The sequence below is a fragment of the Rhincodon typus genome, chromosome 3 (genome assembly GCF_021869965.1).
Source record: "Rhincodon typus isolate 14 chromosome 3, sRhiTyp1.1, whole genome shotgun sequence".
NCBI lineage: Eukaryota > Metazoa > Chordata > Chondrichthyes > Orectolobiformes > Rhincodontidae > Rhincodon > Rhincodon typus.
The window spans coordinates 26681238-26695115 of NC_063334.1; the positions used below are offsets into that span (position 1 = coordinate 26681238).

Here is a 13878-nt window from a genome sequence, read left to right on the forward strand (position 1 = left end):
GCTTAAAAGTCAGCATGAGTTTGAGGGAATGATGTCCTGTTTCCGTGCTAATCTGTGCAGTTTAAGCCATTGGGCCTGTTGTGCCAGATTCCAAATATCTTGGTTTGACTCACAAAGATTGAAGAATATGATTTCATACAGTCATTCACACTGATCCCTCACTTGCACAATCACTCAAAGAAGCAAAGCTCCCCATTTGGTGAATGTACTCCTCCCTGGAGCGATTTGGGTAATAGTGGGAAAATATGGCAAGTGAAAAGTCACCATAATCTCAACATCAATTTTTTTCCCCATTTTCTTCTGAAGATATAAATGGCAAATTCAGAATCTTGTCATTGATGATGGCTGTATTATTTCCATGTATTTGCATTGGGTTGGCTGGCCTGGCCAATCAGGCATTTGGTCCCACCAGAGCTTAGGGATTTGGGTCCTTGCAGTCTAAAGATTTGAGGGGTATGGAGCCAGTTTTTCCAGCAATGAGACCCAAGGCAGGATTGCGTTTGGTGGAAGTGGATGGAAGTGCAGTTACTGATGATGGATGAGCAGGAGAGATGGCGAGATGGGCTAGTGAGTGAGCAGAAGGCAGGAAGGTGTCAATAGTGCAGAGCGTGAGGTGGATGAGAGCAGCGAGTGGACATGACGCTTACATTAGTAAGAGCCATCGTCCATTAACATTGGCAGGACTTGTGCATAGTAGCAGAGACAGAGTAAGACCTGTCTGTATTAGCAGAGATAGAGTGAATGAAAGCTCTGTCAGTGAAAGGTAGACTAGAAAATATAGTGGCATTTATCTGGACAGGGCACTGTCCATTTTGTATTAGGTGCAGAAGTACGTTTGATCTCATGGACATTGTTAAAGGGATACAGTGCCGACATTTTAGCCCTGGGCTTTAACACACAGAAAATCTTGTAGGGACAAAAACAGAAGTTGCTGGAAAAGCTCAGCAGGTCCGGCAGTGTCTGTGAAGAAAAAAATCACAGTTAAATTTTCGGGTCCGGTGACCCTTCCTCAGAATGGGTCAGTTTTCGGCGACTAGACCCGATTTACTAGACCCGTTAACTCTGATTTTTTTCTTCACAGACACTGCCAGACCTGCTGAGCTTTTCCAGCAACTTCTGTTTTTCTTCCCTGATTTACAGCATCCGCAGATCTTTCAGTTTTTAAATCTGTAGGGGCCTCCTAACCACCGTTCTCCAATTCCCAATCCAAATTGCCATGTTATGATGTTGAGTAGTGCTCAAAAATGTGCTCCTTGAAAGGACGGAAGCAGATTTAATAATGGTTTTCAAAAAGAATTATAGAACAGAACTTTTCCAGACCCTGAACAATGTGGGCTACAGTGAGAACATGAAGAAAATTCCGTAAAATATCAAATCTTGATTTCGAGACTGAAAGGTTGCATTGCCCAACAAAGTCCTGGATATTGAGACAGGATTCTCACCACTGAGCTGTGAGAGGCCCATTAACAGGGATTACCGCACATTCTAACCCTCACTATTACATTGTCTGGCCTCGTTAATATGCACTGTCAAAGCATAACTACCAACATTGGACCGATTAGGTAAACTACAGATTACAGAGGGTGAGAGATAGGAGGATCGGAGATCCAGGTGAGCATTGGAAAAACCAATTGTAGAATTAACAAGGGCATGGATGAGGGTTTCAGCAGAAGATGAGCAGAGGTAAACAGGCGATGTTATGAAGATGCAAGTGGTTTGAATGATGGAGCAAAGATACAGGATTGCAAGGTTAGCTCAAGTGTTGAAGAGGATGGCAAGATTGCAAACAGCCTGGTTCAATTTCAGCTGTTAATTTTCCCCTTTTGACAAAGTCACGTGTCATTGCAAGCTGTTAATCTGACCCAAGAGGTTCAGGTCTGGTTGGAACCAGGAAACTAACACTTGACAGGTTTGTAGCTGCTACCTGAAACCTGAGATTAGGTTGTGACCTTGAAATTACTTTCTTGTGCCTCATTAATAAATTACAGTCTCATTTCATGTGAGGGCTTTGGTTTCATGCTTCTTTCTTTCCCTGTAGCAGTTACAAGGATTAGTATTTGCAATGTCACCATTGTCAGTTTTACCCCCAACCTGCTGAGGATTGAGAATGACTGGCATCCCTGTCTGAATGTGTAGCCATTTTCTGTACCTGCTGATCTAAATTATATCCTCAACTGGTGAAGCCTCAAATTTGAAATTCTGAACCTGGTTTTGAAATTATTCCATGGTTACCAACTCCTCACCACCCCCAGCTCCATAAACTTTTCCACTTCTTTAAGATACTGCTTAAAATCTACCTCTTTGACCGAATCAGTCCTGATCTTTCCTTATGTGGCTAATGTACGCTCTTATGAAGCATCATGGGCTGTTGTACTACATCTAAAGTACCCTATAAATGCAAGTTGACTAATGCCCAATTTACTGGAAGTTCGCCTTGATAATTATGACCTCTGTCACCTTTAAAGGTTGGTACAGACATACAAACCCTGATGAGCAGCCCACCACTCTGATGGGCAGTTTGATATGTTTGATTGCTTGTAGCTTGGTTTTAAACTTACCCCCAAAGAGAAACAAGTGGCCCCTATTGGAAAGTAATCGATCCTTTCCTAGATTGATCACCTTTTACCTCTTCATAGGCCTGTCCTGGACCTGACACGGGGTCACACGCAGCCTTTCTAAGCACATATCCTCTGCCCACACATTGCTCCGAGTTCTCATGTCAGCCTAGAAATGACCTGAGATGTGTTTTCAAAGATGTGTTGTAGGTTGTGGGAAGAGCACAAAATGCAGATAGCAATGAATTATTTCCTCAAGATTGCAAACTCTATTTCAGGAGGTCTGAAGTCTTAATCTTCTGTTGCCAACTGCTCTCACCCATCTCCACCTCCTGCCCTCACCCTCATCAAATGTGATGTGGTCACAGTCTTCATTATCAATTGGATTTCAATGCTCCCTAATATTCCCTCCCTCCCCCCACATATTTGTTTCTGCATCCTAGAGGCAAATTTTCATTTTCTGGATACTCCAGAGCAATTCTGGAGGATTGGGAGCCCTCTCTGAGGCCATAAAACATAGGAGCTGAAGCAGGCTATTTGGCCCATCGAGTCTGTTCTGCCATTCAATGAGATCATGGCTTCTTCTCCCCACCTTCCAAGTCACATTTAGGATGCAGCTTGCGTGGGATCAAGACTAACAAATCTGGGTTCTCCTCAATCCCTGTTTCCTTTTCTCCACCCACAATGTCCCCAAAGTAATACATTCACTTTGACGCTCACTGCCCTCTTGTTTTCCATTGTATCTCACGCTGCCGAAATTCTTTCTGTTCCACTCAGAATTAGTGGTGAGCTGTGAAGCAGCGACGCAAACGGACGAGAGGCCAGATGTGCAGGTTGTGACTCTGCGCAGGGGTCACGGGTCGGGAACTCCCAGGTCAAGGCCCAGGTCACTGGTGGATTACAGCAGCTACAGAGACACCAAGTTACTGGTCGCCAGCTTCTTGGAGCACTCCTCATGCACTATGACCCCGGAGGTGCAGGAACTAGTGGAAAATATTCGATCCGTGTTGCAGTCTGATGAGGAACACATGGAGGAGGCAGTGGCAAGTGCCAACATACTCGATCAAGTAAGGGACAATCATTGCAATTGCATTTTGTTTGTGTTTTGTTACTGTTTCTGGGCTGGTACGTTTTTATATTAAAGAGGCTCCATCGAGCTGTAAAGGATTCAGATGCTACTGTAGATTGATTATATTGGCAGGTGATATTGGCAAATTTCTTATGAGGAAAGGTTGAGCAGATTGAACCCATGCAAACTGGAGTTTAGAAGAATGAGAGGTGACCTTATCGAAACTTAAGAAATATGAGGTGGCTTGACGGGAAGATTCAGAGAGGATGTTTCCTCTTGGGTATGAACCTAGAACTAGTTTCAAATAGTTTCAATGTATATGTCACTCATTTAAGACAGAGATTAGGAGGATCTTTTTCTTCCCACAAGTGTCGTTAGTCTTTGGAACACCTTTCCGGAGAAAGCACTGGAGACTGGATCGTTGAATATATTCAAGACTGAGATAGACAGATTTTTGATTAATAAGGTGTTCAAGGTTTTGGGAGACAGGCAGGAAAAGTGGACTTCAGGCCAAATCAAATCTGCCCTGACTTTATTGAACGGTGGAGAAAGATCAAGGAGCCAATGGCCACCTCCTGCTCCTATTTCTTATGTTTATTATGAGCAAAAGGAAAATAAAATTAGCTAGAAGGTTGAGAGTCAAAAAACCCAAACAATGGAGCCTAAATCCAGGCTGACATTCCCAGTGTAATACTGAAGGAACACTATACTGCCAGAGGTGTGCTCTTTTGGTTGAGACATTACATCAAGACCTGGATGCCCCTGAAGTAGGCATTGAGGGTTTCATGGTATCACTTAGAGTAAGATAAAGCCTGTTCAGTTTGGTAAAATTCTATGTACAACATATTTTTCTTCTGTTGAATACTAATCAGATAGCTAACAATGAATGAGATCGTGGCTTTTCACTTGCGTGGGCTATCAATGGTATCTGTTTATAATGCACAAGGGCATTAAAATGTATAAGAATTTAAAAATGATGAAATAATTGATGAGAATCAGGGGACAATGAAAAGAGGAATTTTTACATACCCTTTACAGTAACTTCAGTGAAACAGAATGTTTCAGGGCAGTGACCTTTCATCTTGAATTAGACCCCACCCCACTTTTGAAAAGTCTACAAAGGCCTTAAGTGTGAATGGAAAATGGTAAATGGAAAAGCCCTGGGGAAAACTGATGCACAGAGAGATCTGGGTGTTCAGGTCCATTGTACTCTGAAGGTGGCAACACAGGTCGATAGAGTGGTCAAGAAGGCATACGGCATGCTTTCATTCTTCGGACGGGATATTGAGTACAAGAGTTGGCAGGTCATGTTACAGTTGTATAGGACTTTGGTTCGACCACATTTGGAATACTGCGTGCAGTTCTGGTCGCCACATTACCAAAAGGATGTGGATGCTTTGGAGAGGGTGCAGAGGAGGTTCACCAGGATGTTGCCTGGTATGGAGGGCGCTAGCTATGAAGACAGGTTGAGTAGATTAGGATTATTTACATTAGGAAGACGGAGGTTGAGGGGGGACCTGATTGAGGTCTACAAAATCATGAGAGGTGTAGACAGGGTGGATAGCAAGAAGCTTTTTCCCAGAGTGGGGGACTCGATTACTAGGGGTCACGATTTCAAGGTGAGAGGGGAGAAGTTTAAGGGAGATATGCGTGGAAAGTTCTTTATGCAGAGGGTGGTGGGTGCCTGGAACACGTTGCCAGCGGAGGTGGTAGAGGCGGGCACAATAGCGTCATTTAAGAAGTATCTAGACAGGTACATGAATGGGCAGGGAGCAGAGGGATACAGATCCTTGGGAAATGGGCGACAAGTTTAGATAGAGGATCTGGATCGGTGCAGGCTTGGAGGGCCGAAGGGCCTGTTCCTGTGCTGTAATTTTCTTTGTTCTTTATGTGCAGAGGAACTTTATTAGCTTTCTGAGAAACTTCAGTGTGTGGCATGACTGGAGAAGCTCAGGCTTTGTTTTCCTCAGAACAGAGAAGGTTAAAGGGATATTTAATCGACACATTCCAAATGTTGAAGGGTTTTGATAAGAGTAACAAGGAGAAATTTGTTTCCAGGGTAGGAGGGTGAGTAACCAGAGGGCACAGCCTTCAGGTAATTAACAAAAGAAGAAAGTTTTTTTACACAGTTTCTAAAAATTTATTCACGGGATCTGGGCATTACTGGCCAGGACAGCATTTCTTGCTTATAACTAACTGCCCAGGGGCTGCTGAGAATCAACCACATTGCTGTGGAGCTGGGATCACACATAGGTTAGACCAGGTAAGCATAAGCAGTTTCCTTCCCTAAAGGGCATTGGCGAGCCAGATGGGTTTTTATGACAATGATGACATGGTCACCATTAGATTAACGTTTTATTCTGGATTTTTATTGAATTCAAATTTCACCATCTACCACAATGAGATTTCAACCAATGTACTCAGAACATTAGCCTGGAGTTCTGGAGTTATAGTCCATTGGCATTACCGCTTTCTCCACAGATTCAACAGTAAACTTTAAAAAGGGATTCAGATAAATATGTAAGGGGGACAAAATTGCAGGGGCATGAGGATCGAGCAAGAGTAGAGTGGGCCTAATTGGAAAATCTTTCAAAAGAGTCAGTACAGGTACGGTGGGCTGATTGGTCTCTTTTAGTACAACATCATTCAATCATTCTAAGAAGTGTTCCATTTCTGATTACTTCTGCTTCTCTCTGGATAGGCGATCATTGGCAGCTCTGAACACAACATCTTGAGCAGGGAGACACCTCAGACACAAGGCCATGCACGACTACTCCATCTGCAGAGCTGCGGAGATCTGAGCACGTTTGCTGGCACTGAGTCGGAGTCGGGAGATGGAAGCAGTGAGCACAAAAGCCATCAGGAGAGACCTCACAGTCTGGTCGGCGTGATGCAAGAGACTGTGCTTTAAACGTGCAGGACTTTTCAAAGTGCGATTCGAGCCAGGACACAGTTTCAAAATGCCAGTAACTAATATTACCTGGGAGGGAATTAGTTTAAGGATGGGAGTGCAATATGAGGAAACACTGACATAGCATCATACTTAACATATGGGAGAACCAAGTATGCAGTATAACTTATTCAGCGATAAACTGCTCAAAATGCACTTAGTTCAATGGGAAATAATGAGAGTGACCCTTTATGTTGTGAAACGTCATGGTGTTTAAAAGTATAAGACTCCTCATCTCATGTTCCTGGTCAGTGAACAACCCCAATGACTCTCTAAACTGCCCAGGTTTATTAAAGCAAATTTTACTTCTGTTCCTGTTCCTTGGGTCTAATCATGTCAAAGGGCACTTTATTTGAAACAGAAAATGAGGAATTGCTAGATCAAGCAAGGTAGCATGACGACGGGTTTAACACTGATGGTTTTCCTTTGTATCTTTTATTGCTCTGAATAACTACATGTCCTTTGCATTTTGTAGTATTGTTTTGTTTAAAATTTAACAAACGATTTAACAGGTTTGTAATCTTTAATGTTATATATGTATAGAGAAAAATATAGATTATATATAAGAAAACCTGCGACTATTCCTATTCTATTCAGACTGTCACACAGCACACCATTATATAAACTTCTGCCACACTCAGTAATCTACTTTGGAGAAGGCTAGAAATTATACTGAAATGAGTGCCCGATCTTGCCCAACAATGAACAAAAATTTCCAGTGGCACTGCTGAAACTTTGTTCTTTAGTAAAGTATATTGTTTCTAGATGTGACAGTTGTAGCTCGGTGGGAAGCAATCTTGTCCATGAGTTGTGTGTTCAAGTCCCGTTACAAATACTTGAGCACAGACTTCTATGCTGCCACTCCAGTGCAGTACTGAGGGAATAACGAACTGTGTGCTCGATATGTTTGTCCCTAGCAGGCGGGGAAGATGCAGTCGAGTGAGGGAGCCTTGGTTCTCAAGAGAGGTCAAACGACTAGTTAAGAGGAAGAAGGATGCTTATATAAGGTTTAGGAAACAAGGCTCGGAAAAGGCTGTAGAGGGATACAAGTTAGCCAGGAAGGAGCTGAAGAAAGGGCTTAGGAGAGCTATAAGGGGACATGAGAAAACCTTGGCAGATAGGATCAAGGAAAACCCCAAGGCTTTTTACACGTACGTGAGGAATAAGAGAATGACCACAGAAAGGGTAGGGCTGAACTAGGATTGTAAAGGGAATTTGTGCACGGAGCCTAAAGAGACAGGAGAGGTCCTGAATGAATACTTTTCTTCAGTATTCACAACTGAGAGGAACCTAGTTGTAGGGGAGGACAGTGTGAAACAGGCTGGTAGGCTAGAGGAGGTTGATGTTAGTAAGGAAGATGTACTAGGAATTTTGAGGGACTTGAAGATAGATAAGTCCCCCGGGCCTGATGGGATTTATCTAAGGACTTTATGGGAAGCGAGGGAAGAGATCGCAGGGCCTTTGGCGATGATCTTTTTGTCCTCACTGTCCCCGGGTATAGTGCCAGAAGATTGGAGAGTGGCAAACATCATTCCCTTGTTCAAAAAAGGGAATAGGGATAACTCCAGAAATTACAGACCAGTTAGTCTTACTTCAGTGGTGGGCAAATTATTGGAAAGGGCTCTGAGAGATAGGATTTATGATCACTTGGATAGGCACAGTTTGATTTGTGATAGTCAGCATGGATTTGTGAGGGGTAGATCATTCCTCACAAACCTTATTGAATTCTTTGAAGAGGTGACCAAACACATGGATGAAAGTAGAGCAGTGGATGTGGTATACATGGATTTAAGTAAGGCGTTTGATAAGGTTCCCCATGGTAGGCTCATGCAGAAAGTAAGGAGGCATGGGATAGGGGGAAATGTGGCAGATTGGATTCAGAATTGGCTGACCCTTAGAAGACAAAGGGTGGTAGTGGTTAGAAAATATTCAACATGGTACTCAGTTACGAGTGGTGTACAAGGATCTGTTCTGGGTCCTCTTCTATTTGCGATTTTTGTAAATGATTAGGATGTAGGAGTGGAAGGGTGGATTAGTAAGTTCGCAGATGATACGAAGGTAGGTCGAGTTGTGGATAGTGCGGAGGGCTGTTCTAGGTTACAAAGGGACATTGACAGGATGCAGAGCTGGACTGAGAAGTGGCAGATGGAGTTTAACCCTGAAAAGTGTGAGGTGATTCATTTTGGAAGGTCAAATTTGAAAGCAGAATACAGGGTTAACGGAAAGATTCTTGGCAGTGTGGAGGAGCAGAGGGATCTTGGGGTTCATGCCCACAGGCTGCCACCCAGGTGGATAGAGTTGTTAAGAAGGCGTATGGTGTGTTAGCTTTCATTAATAGAGGGATTGAGTTCAAGAGCCATGAAGTTATGCTCCAGCTATACAAAACCCTGGTTTGGCCACATCCAGTTCTGTTCACCTCATTACAGGAAAGATGTGGAAGCGTTGGAAAAGTTGCAGAGGAGATTTACCAGGATGTTGACTGGAATGGAGGGAAGGTCTTATGAGGAAAGGTTGAGAGAGCTAGGGCTTTTCTCTTTAGAACGATGAAGGATGAGAAGTGACTTGATAGAGGTGTACAAAATGATCAGAGGTATAGATAGAGTGGACAGCTAGAGACTTTTTCCTAGGGTGGAGGTAGCTATTACGAGGGGACATAGTTTTAAAGTGAGTGGAGGTCGATATAGGGGACACGTCAGAGGTAGGTTCTTTACTCAGAGTGGTAGGGGCGTGGAATGCATTGCCGGAGAGGGTAGTGGAGTCAGCCTCATTAGGGGCATTTAAGTGGCTATTAGATAGGCATATGGATGATAGTATGAGGTAGAGGTGAAGGTTAGATAGACCTTAGGTTTAGGGTAAAAGTTCGGCACAACATCGTGGGCCGAAGGGCCTGTACTGTGCTGTACTGTTCTATGTTCTATGCTGGAGGTGCTGTCTTTGGAATGATATATTAAACTGAGGCCCCATGTGTCCTTTCAGGCAGATGTCAAAATAACCCATTATTTCCATTCTCGAACAAGAGCTGCAGCATTCACCCAAACGTTCTGTCCAATATTTATCTCTTGCCTACAGACCATCAAAATCTTGCAAAAACTTGATGTCTGTAAACTACCTAGCACCTTTCCGACAACAGTAACTACAATTCATTGGTTATTAATGCTGGAGGATGTCCTGAGGTCAAGAAAGGTGCTACACAAATGAAAGTTTTTTCAAAGTTAAGTGCTGATAAGAGAAAGTATTGAACAGGTTGTGACTGCTCTAGCAAAGAGAAGATTGAGGGAAGGTAAAAGGCTATGAAATGGTTTAGATGAGCTGCAGTTGTGAAAGACATTATTAATGCATGTTCTTTCTTACCTTGGGGGGAGAAACTGATGCTCGTCATGAAGCAACACTTTACATTTATTCCCTACACATCAGTTTTTGATACATTGCCTGCATGTACAGCAAACAGGTCGAGTATCAACTTGTAATCCTTTCTACACACAGTTAATGGCACTCACTGAGAGGGGAGAGAGATTCCTGGGCAGCTGGAAAGAACACTAGATCCTTGACCATCATGATCAATAGCTCCGAACCAACATATATGTGGAAGTGTTTGCCACAGTAACCTGCACTCCTTGGTTTGGTGGGGCTGTGTGTGTGTGGTTTGCTCAGTTGGCCAGAGGGGTGGTGTTGTCGGGGTGGTTTGCCCGAGCGGTGGAGGAATGCCCAGTTGATCGGATGGCCATTTATATCAGATTAGTTCCAACAGCATGGACTTTGATCCCAACCTGGCCGGGGTGGATGTGGGACCTGTGTGCCTTAAGTGTGGTGGAGGTTATGGCATTATGAGTTGGATCTGAAGGATAAAAAGATAATGTATGACATATTCCAGTATTCAGCTTTAAATATGCCTCACGAACATCTTGTCTGTCTGTGTCAATGGGATTTTTCTTTCCAGCACATGGGGAGAGATGATGACGTCCTGATAATGTCACTGGACTGGCGATCTAGAGAACCAGGCTAGTGCCGTTTTGGATGTGGGTGGAAATTCCATCAAGACAGTTGGTGCGATTTAAAGTCAATGAATAATAAATCATCAACTATTATAAAAACCTATCTGGTTCACATCTATGTCCCTAAAGGGAAGGAAATCTCCCATTCTTACTTGGTCTGGCCTATATGTCCAAATCCAAACCCACAGCAACCTGGTTGACTTTTAATTGCCCTCTGAAACAGCCTTGTAAACTATGTAGTTCAAGGGCAATAGGGATGGTTGCCCTTAACAGTAATGCTGATATCCCGTGAAGGAATTAAAAAAAACTTCCAACATTTGAATGTGAGACTACCATTTCTCATCAATGGACAATTTCTGTCAATCTCTAACACTGAATCTGGCCCAGATTCAAATCTGACTCGAAGAATAGTGTAGTAACTGATTATGCTAACATAAATGCATATTTTGCATGTTTATTTTCTGAAAGATAGTGACTAGATCCATCCAGGAGTGACATTAAGCTCAGAGTTTCCAATGATGGCAATAGATAAGCGAGGCTTATGGGAAAGTTAATGAACAGTGGTCTCAACATGATCCATTCATAAAAAGTGGTTACTATTGGACAAGAAGCTGATGAGAATGTGAAGTAAGAGAATCATAGAATCCCTACAGTACAAGAAGAGGCAATTCAGCCCGTCGACTCTCCGAGGAGCATCCCATCCAAACCATAACCCCCACCCTATGCCCGTAACCCTCCATTTACCATGGCCAATCCACTAACCTGCACATCTATGGACTGGAGCACCCAGAGGAAACCCACGCAGACACAAGGACATTCTGCAAGCTCCACACAGTCAGCCAAGGCTAGAATTGAACCTGGGTCCCTGGCACTGTGAGGCAGCAGTGCTAACCATTGCACCACTGTGATGCCTAGAGTCTAGATACATGCAGGAGCAGCTAGGTAAACACACCGGAGCAGAGAAAGGAAAAGAAAAATATGCTGATAGATGAGCTGAAGAGGGTTGGAATGAGGTTCATTTCAAGCATAACCATTCACATGGATCAATTGGCCTCTGTTGCACCTATGAAATGGACGAATCTGCACATTGAACTTGATCTTCCAATCGTGTTGATGTGCTCAGACCCCATTGCCAAATTTGTTACTGAAATGGGACAATTACTGTAGTTATTGAAACATGCAATCAATCTTCAATCGTTTTGGTTAGATCTGATTCTTCCCAATAAATTAGGTTAAATTACTTATAAGGATGGTTATAGAAAATTGTGTTTACATATCCTTCAAAGTATACAGGCAGTGACTAGAAAAGGCTGGGGAATCAAAGTTACTGGCGTAGACAGTTAATATAATCAAACTGAGCAAACATTTGTTTACAATTGTGTGGCAGCTAGTCAATCTATGGCTAAAAAAAGATTGTTGTAAACAGATAAAAGGGGCCATATTTTCATATATTTAACGGGATTAGGAAGAGTAGAAGAAATTTACTTAATCTAGTTTTTCTCTGTGTCAACCATTTGCTTCCGTTAGGCACATTGCAAAGAAAAATGTGACAAACTGTTCTATGACTTTGTTCACACCTTCCCTGCAAGCTATTGGTTCTGTGTGTGAAAATGTTTCCAAAGGAGACTGAAGAAACACCAAAATCACCTCACGTCTGAATGTGGCTAGATGTCTGAGAGAAAGTGACTGCAGCACCATTTCAAAATATTTCATCTGAAAGAAACGTTTCAAACTGCAGGAATGACCAGCATATTCCCAAAAATGATAAACGTATTCACACTACATTTGTTACTCAATGTAATATATGGCATGTTTAAATCACTACAGCAGTTTTTAGTCAACTTCAAACTTGGTCTTATGTGCAGACAATTGCTTTAAAAAAAACTCTCACGTCACTGTTTTTATGTGGTTACCACAACTTGCATTTATAATACACCTCTGGTGTAATAAAATTCCCCAACTTCTTTCACAAGAGTGCCATCAGACAATAATTTGACTGCTAGCTACTTAAGGAGATTTTAGCACAGGATCAATGACAGGTTTAAAGAATCATATTACGGGAGGGTGGCTTTAGGAATGGAATTACTGAACTTCAGGCCCTGCCACCAATGGTGGAGCAACTAAAACCAGGGAATGCACAAGAGAGTTGGCTGAGAGCAGAGACCTCAAAAGGGCTGGAACACCGAAGGAGACTGGAAATAAGAGGCAACGCCATGGAGGGGTTTAAAAGATGAGGATGAACATTTAGACCTAAACCCAGCAAAGCTCAGTAAACACAGGGGATGATTGATGTGTTTACAGGTCTTAGTGCAACTTAGGACATGGGCAGCAAAGTTCTGGATAATGTGAATCATACAGAGACTGGAAGATGAGAAACCAGGAGTGTTGGAAAAGCATCGAGTGACCTTTCCTGGAACCTGAGTAGATTCTGACTGTGTAATGATGTGCAGCAATGTGATGGTGAATCAGTAGCCAGCTTGTCTGACATCTCACCCGATCCCGATTTCTCCTGAAAGTTAAACTGGGAAACACTGTAAAGCAAGCTTGCCAACTCACTCTGCCCTTGTTTAAATTATCACATTGCCTCAAACATGCTTCCTTCGTGAGGAGATGAGTGAAAGCAAGATCATGATCAAATGGAATGGCCCCATGTTCAAAAGCCTATCAATGTTCACACTGAGGTGCAACTCTGAGGAATGGTTACTTGGAGGAAGTACTGCAAGGCTTGCAACAATCCTGGCACTATGCCTCAACAATGCTAGGACTGTACCCCAGCATCCACATTCATCAAGCCCAGTTGATTTTAATAGGAGAATTAGAAATAGGAGTAAACCATGCAAGATTTACTTACAAATAAAAAACTGAATCCATTGTTCTTACCAGTTGTAGGATCACCATCCCAAAGAGCTTTCACCTGAATTTCAGCACAATTGACAATGACAGGTTGGATATCTTTAACAAATTGAGGCCGTGAATTCATTGGTTTCTGGTAGACTTTATTGGTCAGAGTTGCGAGACACGTGCCCTGTGCTTAAGGTGCCAGAACACAATCTGTTACAGAGGTAAATACATGCAACACACAGCACGGCAGCTACAGAGAGGCAACACGTGGAATTGTCAGTCACAGTAGAGACATGGGAGGCCATGAAGAACCAATATAGGGAAGGTCAGTAATTAACTCCTGGTGGGTGGTGGGGGTACGTGCCCCTTCCACCTCCTCTAAAGAAACACACTGAATTCACTGTGAAGAGATCAGTTCAGTGCTGTCGTGTGGTACCGCTTTGTCTCAAATACACTGCACTGCGATCTCTG

General features: G+C 43.0%; 1 protein-coding gene across 5 annotated transcripts in view; it reads left to right on the forward strand.

Moving 5' to 3' along the window:
- Positions 1-7145, forward strand: part of fam189a2 (family with sequence similarity 189 member A2) — a 114506-nt gene extending 107361 nt beyond the window's left edge. For 4 of the 5 annotated variants that reach the window (XM_048595277.1, XM_048595279.1, XM_048595278.1 and 1 more), the window contains 2 exons: positions 3333-3622; positions 6326-7111. In XM_048595277.1, coding sequence (XP_048451234.1) covers positions 3333-3622; positions 6326-6535 — 500 coding nt within the window. In that variant the 3' untranslated portion in view covers positions 6536-7111. Of the gene's footprint in view, positions 1-3332; positions 3623-6325 lie in introns of all 5 variants that reach the window. The other variant, XM_020509886.2, reaches the window with a different exon arrangement.
- Positions 7146-13878: the final 6733 nt, after the last annotated feature.